Here is a 19,569-nt window from a genome sequence, read left to right as displayed (position 1 = left end):
AGATTTATTACAAATTTTGAGAAAATTTAGTTTTAGCAATCTATTAATCAAATTAGTCCATTATAATGATAGGTCACCTTTACCTTTAAGATTATTAATTTTTATTATAATAATTTGACTAATAAATCAATAATAAGATAAGGGACTTTTAATTAATAACTTAAGAGAAAAATTAAAAAAACGATAGACATGAATTGAAAATTTGTGTGATAATTAAAATGTCACATTATTATTAACACATTATTTTTATTTTATAAAACTCATATGTCAAATAATTATTTATAAAAAATTCAATATATATATATTTTTGTAATTTACCAAACGAATTTAGCCACAATATTGACCATGTGGCATTATATATAGTGTTATTTATTTGTTAATTTTGCGGTTTCCTTTATTTATTTATTTATTTTATTTTCAACCAGACCCTATTATTTTTGACAGTTCGAGTCCTGGTGGACCCCCATTCCCGGCAATTTGATTCTCTCTCGCCTTTCATCAAAAGAGAACTCGATTTAGGGTTAAGGTTTCCATCCATTCCGTCCTACCAATCTTCAGGGAGCAAGCATAATCTTGATTCAGAGAGAGAGAGAGAGAGAGAGGATGTGGCACGAAGCTCGAAGATCGGAGAGGAAGGTCCATGACATGATGGACGCGGCTCGGAAGAGAGCTCAGAGACGAGCCGTATATCTAGCCAAGCGGCGCGGCGATCCTCAGCAATCCATTCAGGTCGTCGGTTCTCGCTCCCGCATGTATCGAGACGAGGCCCTCTACCAGGCCACTCAGGATCAGCAGGGCCTGTATGCTTCTCCCCGTTCTGTCTCTCCGATAATTCTCTTATGTTTTCGTTCGTTCCTTTTTTTCACTGCTCGTATTGTTAATTGATCCCTGTCTGCTTTCTTTCGCGGAATTCTCCCCAGATTTCGTTGCTGACTGATGGTTAGAATGGAAACTTCAGGACAGGCTAACAACTAAATAGCGGGGAATAGCAGGAAATAATGCCGTCTGTAGTGTAGGAAAACAAAACAGGTCGATGTTAAAACATCCATTGAACAAGGGTCAGAAGTAGGCAGACTGGGGCTTGTGCGTGCTTCTAAGCGATAAACTAGAAATAAGTAATAAAAGAAAATCGGTTGTTGCTGTCCTGCTGGATGGGGCTGGGAACTGGGGCAATTTAGAGGTTGCTACAACTACAAGTGAGCCATTTCCCTTTTACATAATTGTTTGAGTGGAACGCTTAACATAGAGAGATAAAAGATGCAAAGCGTCAGAGGTGCTGTTGCGCTGTTTAACTCACTGGGGAAAACAGAAAGCATTCTTTTCGGATCCATTGTCAGGTTATGGGGATTGTGAACCTCTCAGGATACGGTCTCCTCATGCACATTCCACTTCATTTTGGAGCCCATTTCATACATTTGTGAACATGTTTCATATATACGAGTTCACTTTAATTTTAGGTGCGTCCTGGTTGAACCTTTACTCATTAATGATGTAAAACAATAAATTTGAGGTTCTTCTATTGTGACAATTCCCGTCTACCCTCACACTCAAATCTCCCTCAAGTTGGATACAATCTCTCACACACAAATAGGACAGAAAGTAGGATACAAGAAACAACACAAAACAAAGCACTCACACACAAGACAAGAGAATTTATCCTGGTTTGGAACTCCTAACGGAGAACCTACATCTAGACTGGGATGATCTCGATCTTCACTATCTTGAAAATGGAAAAACAAGATTACATGCACTGATTTCACTCACAGCCCTATTACCAAGCTGCCCTACCTGGAGATTACAAAGCAATGAATACTTTCCTCCCTTGCACATACATAGAGCACATACTCTTTCTCAAGATAGAAATGAAAATTGATTAGGGAGAGAATGAGACTCCTCGGACCCTCTATTTATAGAGTACAGAGGGTGAGAAAATTCAAGGGCACTAACCTTGGTAATCGTGGTTACCGTTACAATCCCTAACTACTAGTCTTCTAGAAGTTTTAATCTAATTCCTTCTCTTTGACGTTCCTCTCCCGTGACCATATGTTTAATCCTTACGAAATACTTCAATAAAATCTCCACCATTTGCATAGGATTTGACTGCTCCAAGATAGCCACCTGCATTCAAACCATACCTGACCTGATCTTCTTATCCAACCTCTTCAACCATTTGAAGCAACTTTAAACAATGCTTCAACTTTGCCATAGGAATTGCTTTTGTGAAGATATCTGCAACATTATTATCACTTGCAACCTTTTTTAGAAAAAAATTATTTTTATCCAATATTTCTCTAATAAAATGATGACAAACGTCTACATGCTTCGTCTTTTCATGGTGAGCTTGGTTCTTGGACAAATGTATGACACTTTGACTATCACACATCAAAGTGGCATGTACTATAGTCCCTAGGAGCTCAGTGGCTAGGCCTTTCAGCCACATAGCCTCTTTAATCACTTCTGATACTGCTATATATTCTGCCTCAGTTGTTGATAAAGTCACCACACGTTGAAGGCTTGATTTCCAACTGATAGTAGAATTCCACAGCTTAAATGCATACCCAGTTGTGGATCTCCTTTTGTCTAAATCACCAGCATAATCAGCATCCGAATATCTTAAGATGCTGGCTGATTCTCCTATATTTGCTCCACCATAGGAAAAAACCATGCTAGTAGTCCCTTTCACATGCCTAAACACTCACTTAACTGCATTCCAGTGTGCTCTACCTGGATTTGCCATGAATCTGCTCACAACACTCATTGTGTGAGCCAAATTAGGCCTTGTGCACACCATGCTATACATTAAACTACCCACAACACTAAAGAAGGGAATATTAATCATTTCCTTTATATTTTCCTCATCTTTTGGAGATTGATTTGAGGATGGTTTAAAATGTTGAGCAAATGGCACATTCATTGCCTTTGCATCTGCCATTCCAAACGTTTTAATTAGCTTTTCTAAATAAGATTTTTGAGAAAGGTATAATTTTCTTTATTGTTTATTTCTGAAAATTTCTATCCCTAGAATTTTCTTTGCTTCCCCTAGCTCATTCATCTCAAATTATGACTTCAATTGTAGCTTCAATGGTTGAATTTCTTGTTCAGATTGACTTGCTATGAGCATGTCATTCACATAAAGGAGCAAGTTGATTGAAACACTAGGTAATATATGTTTAAAATAAACACATCAATCATAGGAACTTCTTCTATACCCTTGGTTTAGCATTACCAAGTTGAATTTCCTATACCATTGTCTTGGTGATTGCTTAAGCCCATAAAGTGATTTCTTAAGCAAGTATACCTGCTCCACCTTTCCTCTAGATTCAAAGCCTTTAGGTTGCTCCATTAATATTCTCTCATCTAGGTCTCCATGGAAAAAGGTTGTGGTAACAGCCATTTGTTCTAATTTTAGGTTTAAGTGGGTTGTTATAGCAAGCAACACCCAAGACAACTGGTGAGAAAACCTCATTGAAGTATATACCCTAGGACTTGGGTGAACCCTCTAACAACTAACTTGGCCTTGTACCTAGGTTTTGGTTTGCTCCCAACCCCTTCCTTAATCTTATAGAGCTATTTACAGCTTACTACTCGTTGTTCTTGAGGCCTATCAACTAGTATCCATGTCTGATTCTTCCCTAAAGATTCAATTTTAGACTTCATGGCTTCTATCCACATTTTTGCATCTTTTGATGACACAGCCTCCTCAAAAGTGAGAGGTTCCTCCCCTACCACTTCGGATGCACTTGTTAGAGCATATGACACTAGATCTGGAATCCATATCTAAGAGGTGGCCTTCTACTTCTTTGCTGTCTATCCCTAGCCACACCATACCTAGAGGTATTGGGCTGGTCACCTAGACTAGAATTGACATCACTCTCTTCCCCACTCTCTTCATGTTGAGTAGAATCTTGTTCGTGAGAGTTTTCTTGGACATTTTCAGATACTGTTTCTTGGACTTCTATATCTACAGACTTAGACTTTTCTCCTAAGGTTGGATGGACCTTTGTATCTAATAATTCCGTGGTTGCCCCTTCATCAAATGTCACATCACTTGTGACAATAGTCCTAGGCCCCTTTGACTCAAGGTTCCACAATTTATAACCTTTACCTCCACTGGGACATCCTATGAATAGGCATTTCTTAGCCCTAGGTTCCAACTTGCCTTGCTTCACATGAGCATAGGCAAGGCACCTGAATACTCTAAGGTGGTCTAAGGATGGCTTATGGCTTGACCATCTTTCATAAGGTGTCTTAAATCAATTGCAACAGATGGTGATTTGTTTATCACGTGCTGCAGTTGATATTGCCTTCCCCCAAAAGGATTTTGGTAATTTTGCATGAAATAACATGCATCTCACTCTTTCCCATAGAGTTTTGTTCATCCTTTCAACCAATCCATTATGTATTGGGTTTCTTGGGATTGTCAAGTGCCCAACTATCCCACTTTCATTACACATTTGTGTAAATTATTTTTTACAGAATTCTAGCCCATTATCGGTTCTAATGGTTTTAATTGACCTTCGCATTTGGTTTTCTACCGTCTTCTTCCATATCTTAAAAGCTTCTAAGGTATGATCCTCTAACTTCAAGACATATACCTACACCATCCTAGAATAGTCATCAATGATAGATAAGAAATACTTTGGGCTTGAGATGGTATCCAAAGATCTGAGTGGATATAATCTAATGGAGATTTGGAAGAATGGATTGCTTTCTTTCTAAATTTGACTTTGGCAGCCTTTCCATAAATGCAGGACTCGCATTTGTTGAGTCCTGCAACCTGCCCTTGACTTAAAATGCCTTGTTTTGCTAGCTCCTTGAACTCTTGCTTAGTGATATGTGACATTCTTAAGTGCCACACTCTAGCCTGCATATGGGCACTATTGCTGGCCACTGCAGCCTCCTCGCTTAAAATGGTTGCTTGCAGAATGTAAATACCATTTTGGAGCACTACTTTCATACATATTACGGAACCCTTGGTGACTTTCAAGACTCCACCATCACCCCTAAAGTTAAGTCCAACTCACCAAGAGAAATTAAATTTCTCATTAACTTCTGGAACATGCCTTACTGCTTTTAGGGTTCTAAATGATCTATCATACATTTTAAGTCTTATATCACCAATCCCCAATACCTTGCATTCATGATTATTACCTAGCCAGGCCTTCCCCCCATTAATTTCTTGATAATTCTGGAACCAATGCCTTTTAGAGGTCATATGATATGAACAACCGGAGTCCATGACCCAATCATTACTCTCAGTTTTTCTAGAGACAACCAGTGCATCATCATTATCATACTCGATTTCACAAACACTAATTCCATCATTAGATTTTTTTTTTTTTTTTTGATGATCTTTTCTTTTCTTGGGATAATTCCTTTTAATGTGGCCTTCCTCATGACAATAATAACATTTAATAGGCCTTTTTCCAGATTTTGATCTGGACCTCGACTTACCTCTTCCCTTAGTGTCTCTTCTATCAATTTTGATTTTGTCAGTGAGGGCATCTCCTGGGGATGTTTTTCCTTCTACCTTATTCTGTAATTCTTTTGAATTTAGGGCCCCTATGACATCATCTAAGGACAATGTATCTCTACCATGCTTTAAGATATCAACAAAGGTCTCATAAGTCCTAGGGAGGGAATGAAGCAAGACTAATGCCTTGTCTTCATTCTCATACTTTACATCTATTTTCTCAAGATCAAGATTGAGTTTATTGAACTCGTCAATATGATCTTGCAATTTTTGACCATCATGCATTTTAATTTTTAAATGTAAAGAACCTGGCCTTGAGGTAGAGATGGCTGGACAAGAACTTCGTTATGTATAGGCTCTCCAACTTGAGCCATATCTTCGTTGTCGTTTTCATCTTGGACACCTCCCTTAGTACCTTGTCACCGAGGCTTAGAATCAACTTGTTGTGGGCCTTTTTGACGATCTCCTTTTGTTCTGCTGTGTAGGTCTTTGGCATTTTTTCTTTTCCCTCCAGTGCCATCTCAAGGCCAAGATTGCCGAGGAGTGCACTCATCTTCATCTTCCAGAGAACAAAATCATTTTGCCCATCGAATTTCTCTATATCACGTCTGGAAAGGGATGAAATGGAAGCCATGATCGCCTATTGGATTGCGTCTCCTTCTTGAGTCTTTCTTGAAATCTTGGATGTGGGAAGAACGGAAGCTCTGATACCAGATTGTTGTGACAATTCCCGTCTACCCTCACACTCAAATCTCCCTCAAGTTGGATACAATCTCTCACACACGAATAGGACAAAAAATAGGATACAAGAAAACAACACAAAACAAAGCACTCACACACAAGACAAGAGAATTTATACCGCTTTGGAACTCCTAACGGAGAACCTACATCCAGACTGGGATGATCTCGATCTTTACTATCTTGAAAATGGAAAAACAAGATTACATGCATTGATTTCACTCACAACCTATTACCAAGTTGCCCTACTTGGAGATTACAAAGCAATGAATACTTTCCTTTCTCACACATACACAGAGCACATATTTTTTCTCAAGATAGAAATGAAAACTGATAAGGGAGAGAATGAGACCCCTTGGACCCTCTATTTATAGAGTACAAAGGGCGAGAAAATACAAGGGCACTAACCTCAATAACCGCCTTAGACAAGTGGCGGTTATTGTTACAATCCCTAATTACCAGTCTTCTAGAAGTTTTAATCTAATTCCTTCTCTTCAACCTTCCTCTCTGTCACGGAAGGCTCCTAAGAGCCAATGATTCAAGTAGCTAGAAGTCTTAGTTATTTTTTTGCTTGCTAATGTAATTTCCCTACTGCTGTAATTTTGTTCTTTTTATTGTTGTAACTCCACTATTAATATTAGTTAATTAAGCTGGAAGATTCCCCGCGTGGAGGGGGAATAAAATAGGACAAAAGAGCGGTTATAACCGCATGGAGAAGGGATCTACTGTGGTCACTCTCCACCTATTAGTGTATAAATATTCCTAGGCTCGCTGGGAAAAGTATCACGGAATTGAATATCAGAATCGTTTCTTCTTCCTAATGCTCTAATCTTTCTCTTTCTTCTCTTACCCTCTTCACTCTTGTTCTCTCCCTCCCTTGCTCTGTTATGTTCTGTTCTATTTCGGTAGAAGCCCTTTCCTAATCCATTCTGGGCTAGGAGTGTTCTAAATTCACAAACGTGCCGTGACATTTTGGTATCAGAGCCACCTTTCCTTGGTCGGTTAAGGAATAAGATGGTGATGGTAGAAGGGCACGAAGAATTTGGAATCCCAACTGCAACAGGCCAACTCGGCCATGATCGACTGTCAAAATCGAATCGACCAGTTGGAGTTGGGAGCTGCCCGGAGCCATGAGGCGATCATGGCGTTGAGCACCATGGATGGATTGGAGCAGAGGCTGCAAGGGTCCATCGCAAGGGTGCGAGATGAACTAGGTGCTCAAATGCAATAGTTCATGGTCATGTTTGCTTGCCAGAACCCGATAAGGTTGTCTCCTGATTTTCCACTCAGAGAGCATACAAAACCAATCCTACAAAAGACTAGGACTAATAGAGAACGAGGAACTTTGGAGATTGGGGTGGATCTGGATGAGGAGTTGGTCGGGTTGATGGACAGGGGTCGGGAAGGCCCTGTAAATCATTAGTACTCGGGGTTTCTGATGCCCCAGATGGAGATCCCCACCTTCGAGGGAGTCAATCCTCGATGGTGGCTGAGGAAATGTGAGAAGATGTTTGATTGGTATGGTGCTCCTGAGACGGAGAGAGTACCCTAGGCTGCAACATATTTCAATGAGGTTGTCGACGCATGGTACCAAGGAAGCATTAGACAAGGGAGGATTTACACTTGGGAGGAATTTTCTGAAAGGTTGTGTGAAAGGTTTGGGAAAAGAAGTATGGTGGACATTATAGAGGAATTTAACAAACTAAGGCAAACCAATAGCGTGGAGAGCTACCAAAAACGTTTTGAGGAGTTGAGATCTCTCATAATCTAACATAATCCTCACCTATTAGAGACCTACTATGTGTCAAGTTATCTAAGTGGCCTTAATGACAGACTCAGACCAATGGTAAAGGTGTTGAGGCCTCAATCGGTGGAGCAAGCCTTAGAGAATGCTAGGCTGCAAGAGTTGGTGGTAGAGGCCTTAATGAGGAAGTAGAGGCAACAAACAAAAGGAGCGGTAGTAGGGTCATCTAATGCTACTGGAAGACACCCCAACCGAGATCTGATAAAAGGAAGTAGTGGGGTGAGAGGGGTGGTGGGCCCTAACCCAACTCCTTTTGGTGAGCAACTGAGGGAACATAGAAGACTAGCGGGACTGTGCTTCCAGTGTGGAGAGAAGTACCATGTGGGACATCAGTGCAAAAGGCAGATTCTACTGTTAGAAGGGGATGAGGAGTCTAATCAAGAGGTAACAAAAGAAGAAGATGAGGAAGGGGCCAAGGAGGACAATGGAGAAATATCAATCCATGCCTTGGAAGGGGGTAACCAACAACAAAATAATAAAGATAGAGGGGTAGATTAAGGGAAAAGGCTTGATGGTCTTAATTGACAGTGGGAGTACCCACAGTTTTCTAGATGAAGGCATGACCAAGAGGTTGAGGTGTCAACTCATGGGTACATCACCTTTGAGTGTGATCGTGGCCAATGGCCAATGGGCGATGAGTACTCCGGCCTGCAACGAGTTCTGCAGGGAGAAAAATTTGAAGTAGACCTAAGATTGTTACAATTAAGGGGATGTAATGTCGTATTGGGGGTGGATTGGATGAAAGAAGTAAGCCCAATTAGCTTCGACTTTAACTGAATGGAGGTGTCATTTGAAAAGGAAGGCAGAAGGATGATATTAACGGGAGGTAAGGAGGCTGGAACATGCAAAATGATAACAGGAAGGAGGTTGCAGAAGGTACTTAGGGGAAAATGGAGTTAGCTGGCCAATCTCTTCTCCATTGTAGTAGCTGAGGAGCTCCCAGGAGGGCACAGAGGGGCTTACCTAACCGTCAACTCAACTGGGGAACTCCTTGACCAGGTAAATCACTTAGATTGTATTAATGAATTGTTGGCAGAATATGAAGACCTTTGCATGGAACCCAATTCCCTGCCTCCCACTAGATCATTTGACCATACCATTCACCTAAAGCCAAATATTGAACCCATTAATGTGAGATCCTATCAATACCTTCCACTTCAAAAGAGTGAAATAGAGAAAATGGTTAGAGAAATGCTTCAACAGTCTATTATTAGACCCAACCAAAGTCCCTTTGCTTCTCCTGTCCTATTAGTAAAAAAGAAAGATGTGTCATGGCGATTTTGTGTGAATTATCACCAACTTAATGCCATGACCATCATCGACAAATTCCTGATACCTTTGGTGGAAGATCTCTTAGATGAACTTCACCAAGCCCAAATCTTTTCAAAGCTTGATTTGCGTTCGGGGTACCATCAAATTAGGATGAGGCCGGAAGACATACATAAGACAACCTTTAGAACCCACCACGAGTACTTGGAATTCTTGGTAATGCCATTTGGTCTTACCAATGCCCCGACCACCTTCCAATCTCAAATGAACCGAATATTCGAACCTTACCTTCGAAAATTTATCCTTGTGTTCTTTGATGACATGCTAGTCTACAACCTTTCCCTTAGCCAACACCTAATTCTCCTTAAGATCACCTTGGACATCCTCAAATCCAACCAGCTTTTCATTAAGAAATCTAAGTGTGCATTTGGTCAATTGCAAGTGGAATATTTGGGGCACATTATATCCAAGGGAGGGGTTAGCACTGATCCAAAAAAAGTGGAGGCTATGGTGTCCTTGCCGAGGCCTAACTCAGTGAGATCTTTGAGGGGGTTCCTAGGATTGATCGGGTACTATCGTCGATTCGTAAGAAATTACGGAATCTTGAGCAATCCATTAACAAAATTATTGAAGAAGGGGAATTTCAGTTGGGGCCCTGAAGCTGAAAGGGCCTTTGAGAAGTTAAAGGAAGCAATGAATGGAGTGCCAGTGTTGGGGATACCTGATTTTAGCAAGCCCTTTGTCCTAGAGACAGACTCATGTGGGAGTGATGGTGGGGCAGTCCTAGTTCAAGAAGGGAGGCCATTGGCATTCTTAAGCCAAGCCTTGGGCCCAAAACATTTGGGGCTTATCATATATGAGAAGGAATTTCTCACGGTGTTGATGGCTGTAAATAAATGGAAACATTACTTGGAAGTGGAGAGGTTTATAATTAAAATGGACCACGAAAGCTTGAAATTTTTGTTATAGTAGAAACTACAAACACAGTTGCAAAGAAAAGGCATGGCCAAGTTGATGGGTTTAGATTATTTGATACAATACAAGAAGGGAAAAGAAAATGTGGTTGCCGATGCACTCTCAGGGTGTCATGAGGAGGGGAGTGTGGCAGCCATAACTACTGTCATTCCCGAATGGTGCTAGCAGGTGGTAGAAAGCTATGAAGGAGATGTTAAAGTGAGGGAATTACTAGAAAGGGTGGTTGTGGGATCTGAAGGGCTTGAAGGGTACACATTGGTGGATTGGATGTTGAGACATCAGGGCTGGATTGTAATTGAGGATAATGAAGACCTCAAAAGGAGGATCCTGCAGTCACTGCACGAATCTCCCTTAGGGGTATACTCTAGGATCCAAAACACTTACCTACGGGTGAAACAACTCTTTCATTGGTCAGGACTGAGAGCAGAGGTAAGAAAATTTGTGTTGGGCTGTGATATTTGCAAGAGATGCAAAGCTGAGAATGTTGCTTACCCTGGACTTTTACAACCCCTGCTAGTGCCTGAGCAAGCCTGGTCTAGTGTCTCTATGGATTTTATCGAAGGGCTGCCTAAGTCGGAAGGAAAGGATAGTATAATGGTTGTGGTAGATCGATTCACAAACTTTGCTCATTTAATAGGATTGGCCCATCGTTATACGACCCAAGAAGTGGCTAGAATCTTCATGGATCAGGTGGCAGCTCTGCATGGGGTTCCTAAGACAATTATCTTCGATCGTGATAAGGTTTTTACAAGCACTCTATGGAAGGAGCTTATGAAGGCGTTGGGCACTAAGTTGAATATGTTTTCAGCCTATCATCCCCAAACAAATGGGAATATTGAGTGGGTAAACCAAGGCTTGGAAAATTATTTGAGATGCATGTGCATCTTGCAGCCCAAGAGCTGGCATAGATGGTTATCCTTAGCCCAGTGGTGGTACAACTCCAACCACCACTCTTCCCTAAAAATGTCTCCCTTTGAGGCTCTCTTCGGATACAAGCCTCCTTTATTACCGACTATTGGAGAACATCCCACTACAGCCTCAGTGGAAGAATACTTGTAGCAAAGAAGAGTGGTATTGCATCAACTAAAACAAGAATTGGCTACAACTCAGAATAGGATGAAGCAAGCTGTAGATAATAAAGGAAGTGATAGGGAATTTGAGGTAGGGGAGAAGGTATACTTGAGGTTGAGGAAACCCCACTTGAAGGCTATTACTCAAAGGCCGGTTTCAAAGCTTGCTCCCAGGTATTTGGTCCCTTTCCCATATTGGAGAGGGTGGGAAAGGTGGCTCACCATCTACAGCTTCCGGAGGGACCTGAATCTACCCGATTTTCCATGTATTCCTACTAAAGGAAATGGTAGGATCTGAGCAAGTGAACCTAGTAATGCCCACCATTCCCGAGAAGGAGGGTAGAATGGAAGAACTGGAAGCTATTTTGGATAGAAGTGTAGTTCACAACCAAGGGGTTCCACTCATCCAAGTGTTGGTAAAGTGGCAGGGTGGGGCAACAAGGAGTGACACTTGGGAGTACTTGCCTAGTCTACTCAAAACGATTCCCAAGAGTTGCCAGTCTCCTCAGCATTTCTTGAGGACAAGAAAGGTGTAAGGGAGGGGGAATTGTCATGGAAGGCTCCTGAGAGCCAATGAGAATTGTCACGGAAGGCTCCTGAGAGCCAATGATTCAAGTAGCTAGATGTCTTAGTTATTTTTTTGCTTGCTAGTGTAATTTCCCTATTGCTGTAATTTTGTTCTTTTTACTGCTGTAACTCCACTATTAATATTAGTTAGTTAAGCTGGAAGATTCCCCACGTGGAGGGGGAATAGAATAGGACAAAAGGGTGGTTATAACCGCATGGAGAAGGGATTTGCTGTGGTCACCCTCCACCTATCAGTGTTTGAAGCGGTTGGTTTTATTCTAAGTTAGAAGAGTCTAGTTTGAGTGTTTTATTATAAGGGGTATTTTGGTCTTTGTGTAGGCTAAATAAAAATCTTGTAATTACCGCCCATAATGTCTATAAATAGGAGACATAGGGCAGGGCAATCACAAATGGTCATTCATTCTCTATGATCGAGTGCAGTGTGTGTGAAAGGAAAGGCTTGTGTTCAAAAAGTCTTTGTAATCTCCAAGAAGATTGTACTCAGGTAGAATAGAGATGGAAGAGTGAGATATTGATCATTCCAAAAGTCTCTGAATATGAGTGAGACTGTTGTAAAGAAAAGAGAAAATACTTTGTGTAAAGAAGAGTGTTTGTAACCTCTTGAGTGCAGTGAATTCTTGAATTAGAGAGGAAGAAGAGAGGGACTTCTTGTAACTGTTCTACACTCGGTTTCTAGTGGAATTGCTCTCGTTCTTGGTGGCTGGATGTAGGGCCCTTTCTGTGGCCTGAACCAGGATAATTCTTGCACCTCTTGTGATTATGGTTTGATTGTTTCATTTCTGTTTTCATTCCTTTAATTCTGTTTTTCATTACAGTTGCATATGTTTTGTTGTTTGAGATTGATTTTGGGTGAGGAGTGTGAGTGAATTGGCAACAAGAATCATTGATTGAGTTATCTAAGAGCTCCTAAACATAACAAAAGTGAAGCACACATAAATAAAATAAAGGGTACAAATTTTTATAATCATAAAAAATATAACCTATTAAGAAGCAATCATTAAAAAGAAAAGATGAACGGTCTAGTCCCTTCATTGAATATGCTGTACTCTTCACTGAAATGATGAAGAGTCTGAACTCTTCATCTTCCAACAGAAATCTGTCATTTCCAGGAATCTGGAGTCTTATTTTTTAAATTTATATTTGGTTTTATTCTGATCTTTTTGAGATCAGATGAAAGGTGTTTCTGACCACTAATTATGTAATTCCATTTCTTGATGGATGAACTGCTTTCATACTTTCCTCTAATGGTTTATCTGAATTTCTGCACGTTGATGAGAATAAACCAATAAATCTTATGTTGCTTCAAAGTAGAAATAAAGTTACTTCTGTGTGTACTTATGGTAAATAATAATCTGGTTGCATGTTTTTCGTATACATTACATTTTGATTTATAGCTAATATTTTTTTGTTATCTCAGGATTCCTTGGAATGGGAAACAAGATATTTTGATTGACAGGTACATAATCTCATTGCACGTGTGTTGCACTAGGCTTTCTGCTTTACTGATTCTTTTTATTCTTTACAGATTTGATGGTCGTGCTCTTCTTGATTTTATCCGAGATTCTAGTTCTCGACGTTTTCGAGCCCCAGAGAAGACAGAGGAAGAAGAGGAATTAGAAGAGTTTGTTAATTTTGAACGTTATCGGGATTTAATTAAGCATCGACGGAGAGGATGTCGGTACTTTTGACTTCTGATCATGTGTTGAATTCATGAACATCTTACATATATTCTTCTCATCTACCTTCTTGTTATGACGGCATCCATGGCAAATTGTTATGCATGCTTGTTTGAAATCATTCTTATGGCAAGGAGTTTATTTAATAACAGTTATTATAAGCTAGTATTGTCTACTAACAGTTACTGATGAGGAGGGTTTACAACATGTGAATCAAGAGATAGAGGCAAAAGCTGCTACTCCTTTTGGATCTGACAGGTTCAGTTTTTTTTTTTCTCTTCCCTATGGATCTTTTTTCTTTTCGTTTTTCATGGACTTATGCTGTATTTACTCCCAATCCATACAAGTTCAAGAAGCATGCAAGCGTGAAATTCATTACTATTTAATGAAAGTGTGAACAGGTCTGGTTGCTTTGCAATGTATGCATTTAAATGGTGACTCCTGTATTTTACATATTTCTGTTTTGAGAAACGTCTTTTACTTCTATCCTATTGTGATTGATGTTTTATTATATTTTTGAAGATGCTTTCAAGTATCTCTTAATAAATTAGCGGATAGCATGTTTGATAGCCTTAATATCATCAAAATAAATGGATAACTGAAAGCCTTTATAGCTGTTTCTTGAGTTACAATTCTTCATATAATATTTCATGTTTTTTAATCTATCTGGTAGATCTCATCCAGCTCAGGCTCCTGCAAGCAAAGGTTCATATTCACAGGTGGGTTTCTCTTATGATGGGGATGGAAAAGAGGAAGTTCATTATTCTGATGGTGATGAAGAAGACGAGGATGAGGATGATGAGGAGGATGATTTTAACAGTGATGACAGCAATGATGAAGAGATGGAGAAAATTGCAAAAGATTTTGGGGTCAAGCGATATGGTTGGCTTGTTTACATGGATAAAAAAGCTAAAGAGGAGGAAAGGAGGCAGAAAGAAGTGGTAAAGGGGGATCCTTCAATTGTAAGTTTGTCAAAATTATAGTTTGGGATGTTTTCTTAGCCTTTTCATTTGTGCTAAATTTCTGCTGTGTACCCCCTGAATTTTCCAGAGGAAGCTTAGTCGCAAGGAAAGGAGGAAGGCCTCTCAGATAGAAAGAGAGAGAGAAAGGGAAGCTGCTAGGATTACTGGCACTCGTGTGCTTCACCATGATCCATATAGGTCACCATTAATGTCTTATCCTCTTGCATTTGTTGAGACATTATATAACCTAGTCTTATGCTGATCTAGTAATACCATATCTTGCAGGGAGTCTAGACGAAGTCCTACTTATGAGGCTTATTCTCGTTCTAGAAGGTGTGCTGAGCTCCTTTTTTGTGTGTATGTGTTTGATGTTCTTTCCTCAGTAATCACTTGTTATAAATGATTTTATGTTGCTAGATCAAGATCGAGGTCACATTCATACTCCCCGACACATTCAAGGCGACATGCTCGTGGTCTACATTCTGATGATGGTCATCGTAGCAAATCAAAGGCTCCTACAATAGAGTACATTACTGAATTTGGTGGATCTCCTGACAGAGATGAGCCGAAGCTTGAAGGATATTCTCCGCCACAGTCTCCTCCAACCCAAGCTGATGTGCTGAACCGGTCGGAGCACTCGACCTTTAATTTTTGCAAAGATAGATTGGACAGTCTTTACTCTGCTGCAGCTTATCCTCCATTATGTTACCTGAGCAAACTTGTGGTTTAGAATATGAGGCTTAGGTTATCGGCATAACTGCTCCAAGGGAGAGGGAAGGAAGCTTCCTTTTGAAGCTCATGTTTCCCATGAATGGACTCTTTATCAGTGCATCCGAGTTTCCTAAAATCATTGATATGGGTATCTAATGCTTATTCTTTTCTGCAGGCCATCATCTGGTCAGATACTTGAGGCCCTGCACATTGATCCTGCCTCCAGTGTATCCCTTGATAAGGAAAAGAATACCACCAAAGTGTCCAAGCCACAAGTGAGGTATTTCCTGATCTTTGGTTTAAGTATTGTTCTTAATTACAGCTTTAAGTTTGGAGCTTTGCTTGCTAATGAGGATCTTGTATTTTTTTCTTTGTTTGACTTATGGACAGCACTTCATCAGCCTCGGCAAAATTAAGCAAGTCAACAAGTAGTGGAGGCCTCTCTAAACAGCAAGGGGAGAAGAAGGAAACGCCTCAAGAGCGGCTTAAACGAATCATGAGCAGGCAACTTAACAAACAAAGTATATCCTATTTTTTCTGCATTTTAGTTGTGAAGCAGCATATCCGATAATATTTTGCTATGGGCCTTGGAGCTTGATGGGAAATGCTTTTCTATTATTGTTGCTTCCGTTCCATTGTTTTCTTCTCTCCCTCAAGCTGCTTTTATTATTATTTTCATTCTAGTTATTGACCTGATTGATTACTTCAACAGTTAAGAAAGATACTGCTATTGAAATGGCCAAGAAAAGAGAACAGGAACGCCAAAGGCTTGAAAAGCTTGCAGAAACAAGCCGATTAAGTAGACATAGGTATCGCAGCCGCAGCAGAAGCTACAGTCGATCTCCTCCAAGGTAGTGTCATCCTTCTAAAGTTTGACCAAGCTAACTGGATTAATAATGGCTGTTCCTACCTTAGATGGTACTTCAAAAATTATTAGTCTCGTGGTTTCATTGGAAAAAGTTTTATGATTTTTGCTTGGACACTGCAGGATAGCCAAATATGAAGCTGTCTAAGACAGCAGCTTGGATGAATCAATCCAATTTGTTTGAATTATACAGCCAATAAATAAAAGGGAATATATTGAAGTTTTGGTATTTTGAACAGTCATTATTTAACTAGCGTAGGGGGTTCACTTTTATAACCAGGTTGGTGCAGGGAGGCCAGTATTGTCTGATATCTGATACTGTTTTTGTTGCTGATGAGCAAACACATCACTTGTTTTCCTGTTCCCAACAAATCATGCAGAAGGCAAGGTCTAATTTGTGACGTCAACCATTTAACTGCATATTTTTCATTATTTGAGAATTAACCCATGTATTAATATTTCTTTTTTGTAATCCTTAGAGAAGAGTAGAAACTTTAAATTTGAAAGGAAGAAAGAAATGGTAAAACAAGATACCTGCGGCTAGAACTTGATTTATGTTTTACATGTCAATGTTTATGTGGATTCATGTATTCAACTAAACTAGACTTAATTATTTAAAATGATTAGCCCAGGTGATTCATGTCAATTTATGAGACTTGCTTGTGAACACGAAAAACAATGATACAAGAGACATAGAATTTTTATTTGAAAACTGAAGAGAAAATTTAGGGGAGAACTTTATGTCATGACCCCAAGGATATACAAGGATATATTAGTAATTATGTATTAGATGTATTGTAGTTGGTTGTACCTTGCTGTATTATAGCTGTTGTACCTTTCAGTTGTTATTGTAACTGAAAGGCAGGCAAGCCTATAAATAGGTTACATCTTAGAGGTTAGGGATATAGCTGAATGATAATTGAAATCTGTTTCTCTCTCAACTTCTCTGATCTCTGTCCCCATTCCCTTTGATTCTCTTTCTATCTCTGTTTTGTCTGAATCCTCTCTCATTTGTCTGTTTCCCCCTACCTTTCCATTCTAATTCTCCCTCGGATTCTTCTAATTTCCTATCAAAACCCTAGCTCAACCCTAGGTACATGACACTTTATAGCATGATAGGTGTCCACTAAGAGCTAACAAGAACCAAAATCGGTATACCTGTCAGCTACACTTATGTAGAACTTGTTTACTTGTCAATTAAACACAAAAAGGAAATGTTTGAACAATGCCTGCTAGAAAAGCTGAACATGGAAATCTCAGGCAAAACACTTAATATACTCTTTGATATTTGTGAAATATTTGGAGCATCTATTCTCCTCATATTTATAGTTGAACTGGCCAGAACTTAAGTTTTGGCAGGAATTCCTGGATAAAACCAATTTTAAAGCTGTGAACCTTAACTTTTATTGCAACTTGTTTGAACAGATTGGTAAGCAACAGTATTTGTATGTCCGTATTTGCATGACTTGTTCCACTGTTATTTAATGGGTATCAAAATGAATTATTTGGCATATTATACCTTCGCATCTTCAACTGCAGTTATTACCTTGAAACTGTAGAACCTCAAAATTCTGGTGAAATACGAACTAGTTAATCATTTGAGTTCTCTTTCTAAAGAATTATCAATCTGATGTCAGAAAAATTACAGCCTAATTACTGAATTCATTTCAGGTTCAATTTATTTGCTTCCCATTTTTCCAAACTGGATTTTGTTACTGCCATTTTTATTTGGATGCTTATTCCCACTTAAATGAAGTTTTATATCAATACTTAGATATAAATCAAGAATGGTGACTCTTAGATTTTCTGGTCATGGAATATGCCAGAACTCTATATGTCGCACCAACAGGGATGAGATCTAGAACATGTGAGGTGTAGAAGGTGATATCCAGTAAGTTGTCAGTACTTATAAAACACAATCCTTGCAGGACAGATTACATTTCTGTCTAGTAATAGGCAGGAATTTATAATATGAGCCAATGTAATTGATTGTAAGATTGTCTACAACTGTGACAGATAATAATTACCATAAGCTTTCTTACTTGCTTATTGAATTTATAATTTTTCCACCTTTATCTATTTTGGATTGGAAATGAACTAGAGAATAAATGGAAGGCAGAAGGAGGATTCTTTGGGGAACACAGAAAAACTATTAGAAGTCAATTTCTTCAGGACTTTAGCATGTCTTCTTCCATAGGTCCTGCTTCGACCATGTATTTTCCTTTGGGGGATAACTGAGACTCGTAAGAAATACACATCTACCGAATCAAATACAAATTACAAAATGGACAGCTAGTTGAATTTTTGAAGTACTAGATCTAGCTATTTTTATTAGGTAGGATAATTCTTTATGGTAAAATGTTATTCGCTCACTTGTGATGGATGGCATATCAATTTGATAGCCTTGAAAGATACTAATAGTAACCTGGGCAGCCCTGCCAAAAGTTGTGTGCTCAAGGGCTTTATATGAGTTTGCTCAAGGGCTTTTCTGACCATCTCACTTTCTGTTTGATCTTTACTAGTAAAGTTGAAATTTGACACTAGGTAAACCTTTTTCATACAAGTGGTTGCAATCAATTGTGCTTACTGCAGAAGATACAGGCGAAGCAGAAGTCCCGGTAGAAGCAGGAGTTCTCGGAGATATCATTCCCGTTCTCATTCACGGTCTTGGTCTCGGTCCCTCTCGCCTACTGGTTCACGTTCTCACTCTCGTTCAATCTCCCGCTCCCGCTCACCAAGGTGATTGTATTTGGTTTAATATAGCTGCTTTAGGATGTGAAGTTTCATGATTTGGCACTAATAAAAGCTAATATTGCAGGGTACGAAGCCGAGCAAGGTGTTGATATAAATATTGCAGCCTGTGTGCCAGCGAGGATAACTTGCTGTTGTCTTTTCTCTTGATATAAATGTGGAAAGTAAAAAGGAAAAAGGTGGGATGTCAGGATGTATCTATCTCTTATATTGTATTTTATCATCGCGATCTTGTCAAAATGGGGGATGCTGCCAGGGTTGCACAGCCTCTTATACTTGTTCTCTACTAAGGTATTTTGCGAGTTGTACTGCATTGTATGTAGGGTCATTGTTGAGTAATTAATGTTAATCATTAGCTCTTGCTTGCTGATGAATGCTGTTGTCTGCAAGTAAACTCCTGCCTGAGATTCCCGGTTTACCTAACAATGTTATGGGCTTCCCCATCTGCGGCAACGAGTAAACCTTGTTATTTGACTTCATCGTGTGGGAGTTTTGGAGCCCATAGATGCTGGGAGTTCAAATTTATTGTATGAGCAAATTTATGTTGTTGGGGAAGGGAAGTAGTGGCAAATTTGTGGCGTATTTGAAACACCTCACTGGTTGGTGTTGGGGGGGGGGGGGGGGGGGGGGGGGGGGGTGATGAATAGTGGTTGCCTTTAAATATTTAGCATTTGTTTAGAGAACCGT

The 19,569-nt window shown here is 39.6% G+C and overlaps 1 protein-coding gene across 2 annotated transcripts; it reads left to right on the top strand.

Moving 5' to 3' along the window:
• The first annotated feature begins 453 nt into the window (after positions 1-453).
• On the top strand, positions 454-19,252 carry LOC127803654 (uncharacterized). Of its 2 annotated transcripts, XM_052340056.1 has the most exons (13): positions 456-800; positions 13,335-13,373; positions 13,443-13,591; positions 13,776-13,851; positions 14,267-14,555; positions 14,644-14,753; positions 14,841-14,888; positions 14,973-15,182; positions 15,442-15,546; positions 15,657-15,787; positions 15,979-16,117; positions 18,724-18,870; positions 18,950-19,252. In XM_052340056.1, the coding sequence occupies exons 1-13, from the start codon at positions 604-606 to the stop codon at positions 18,972-18,974; spliced, it is 1,665 nt and encodes a 554-aa protein (XP_052196016.1). In that variant the 5' UTR covers positions 456-603; the 3' UTR covers positions 18,975-19,252. The 2 variants fall into 2 exon arrangements, with proteins under 2 accessions (XP_052196017.1, XP_052196016.1); XM_052340057.1 differs by lacking the exons at positions 18,724-18,870; positions 18,950-19,252 and having other exon boundaries at positions 454-800; positions 15,657-15,770.
• The last annotated feature ends 317 nt before the right edge of the window (positions 19,253-19,569 follow it).

The sequence above is a fragment of the Diospyros lotus genome, chromosome 6 (genome assembly GCF_014633365.1).
Source record: "Diospyros lotus cultivar Yz01 chromosome 6, ASM1463336v1, whole genome shotgun sequence".
NCBI classification, from domain to species: domain Eukaryota; kingdom Viridiplantae; phylum Streptophyta; class Magnoliopsida; order Ericales; family Ebenaceae; genus Diospyros; species Diospyros lotus.
The sequence above is the reverse complement of the archived record's forward strand: the minus strand, read 5'-3'. Positions and strand labels throughout refer to the sequence as shown.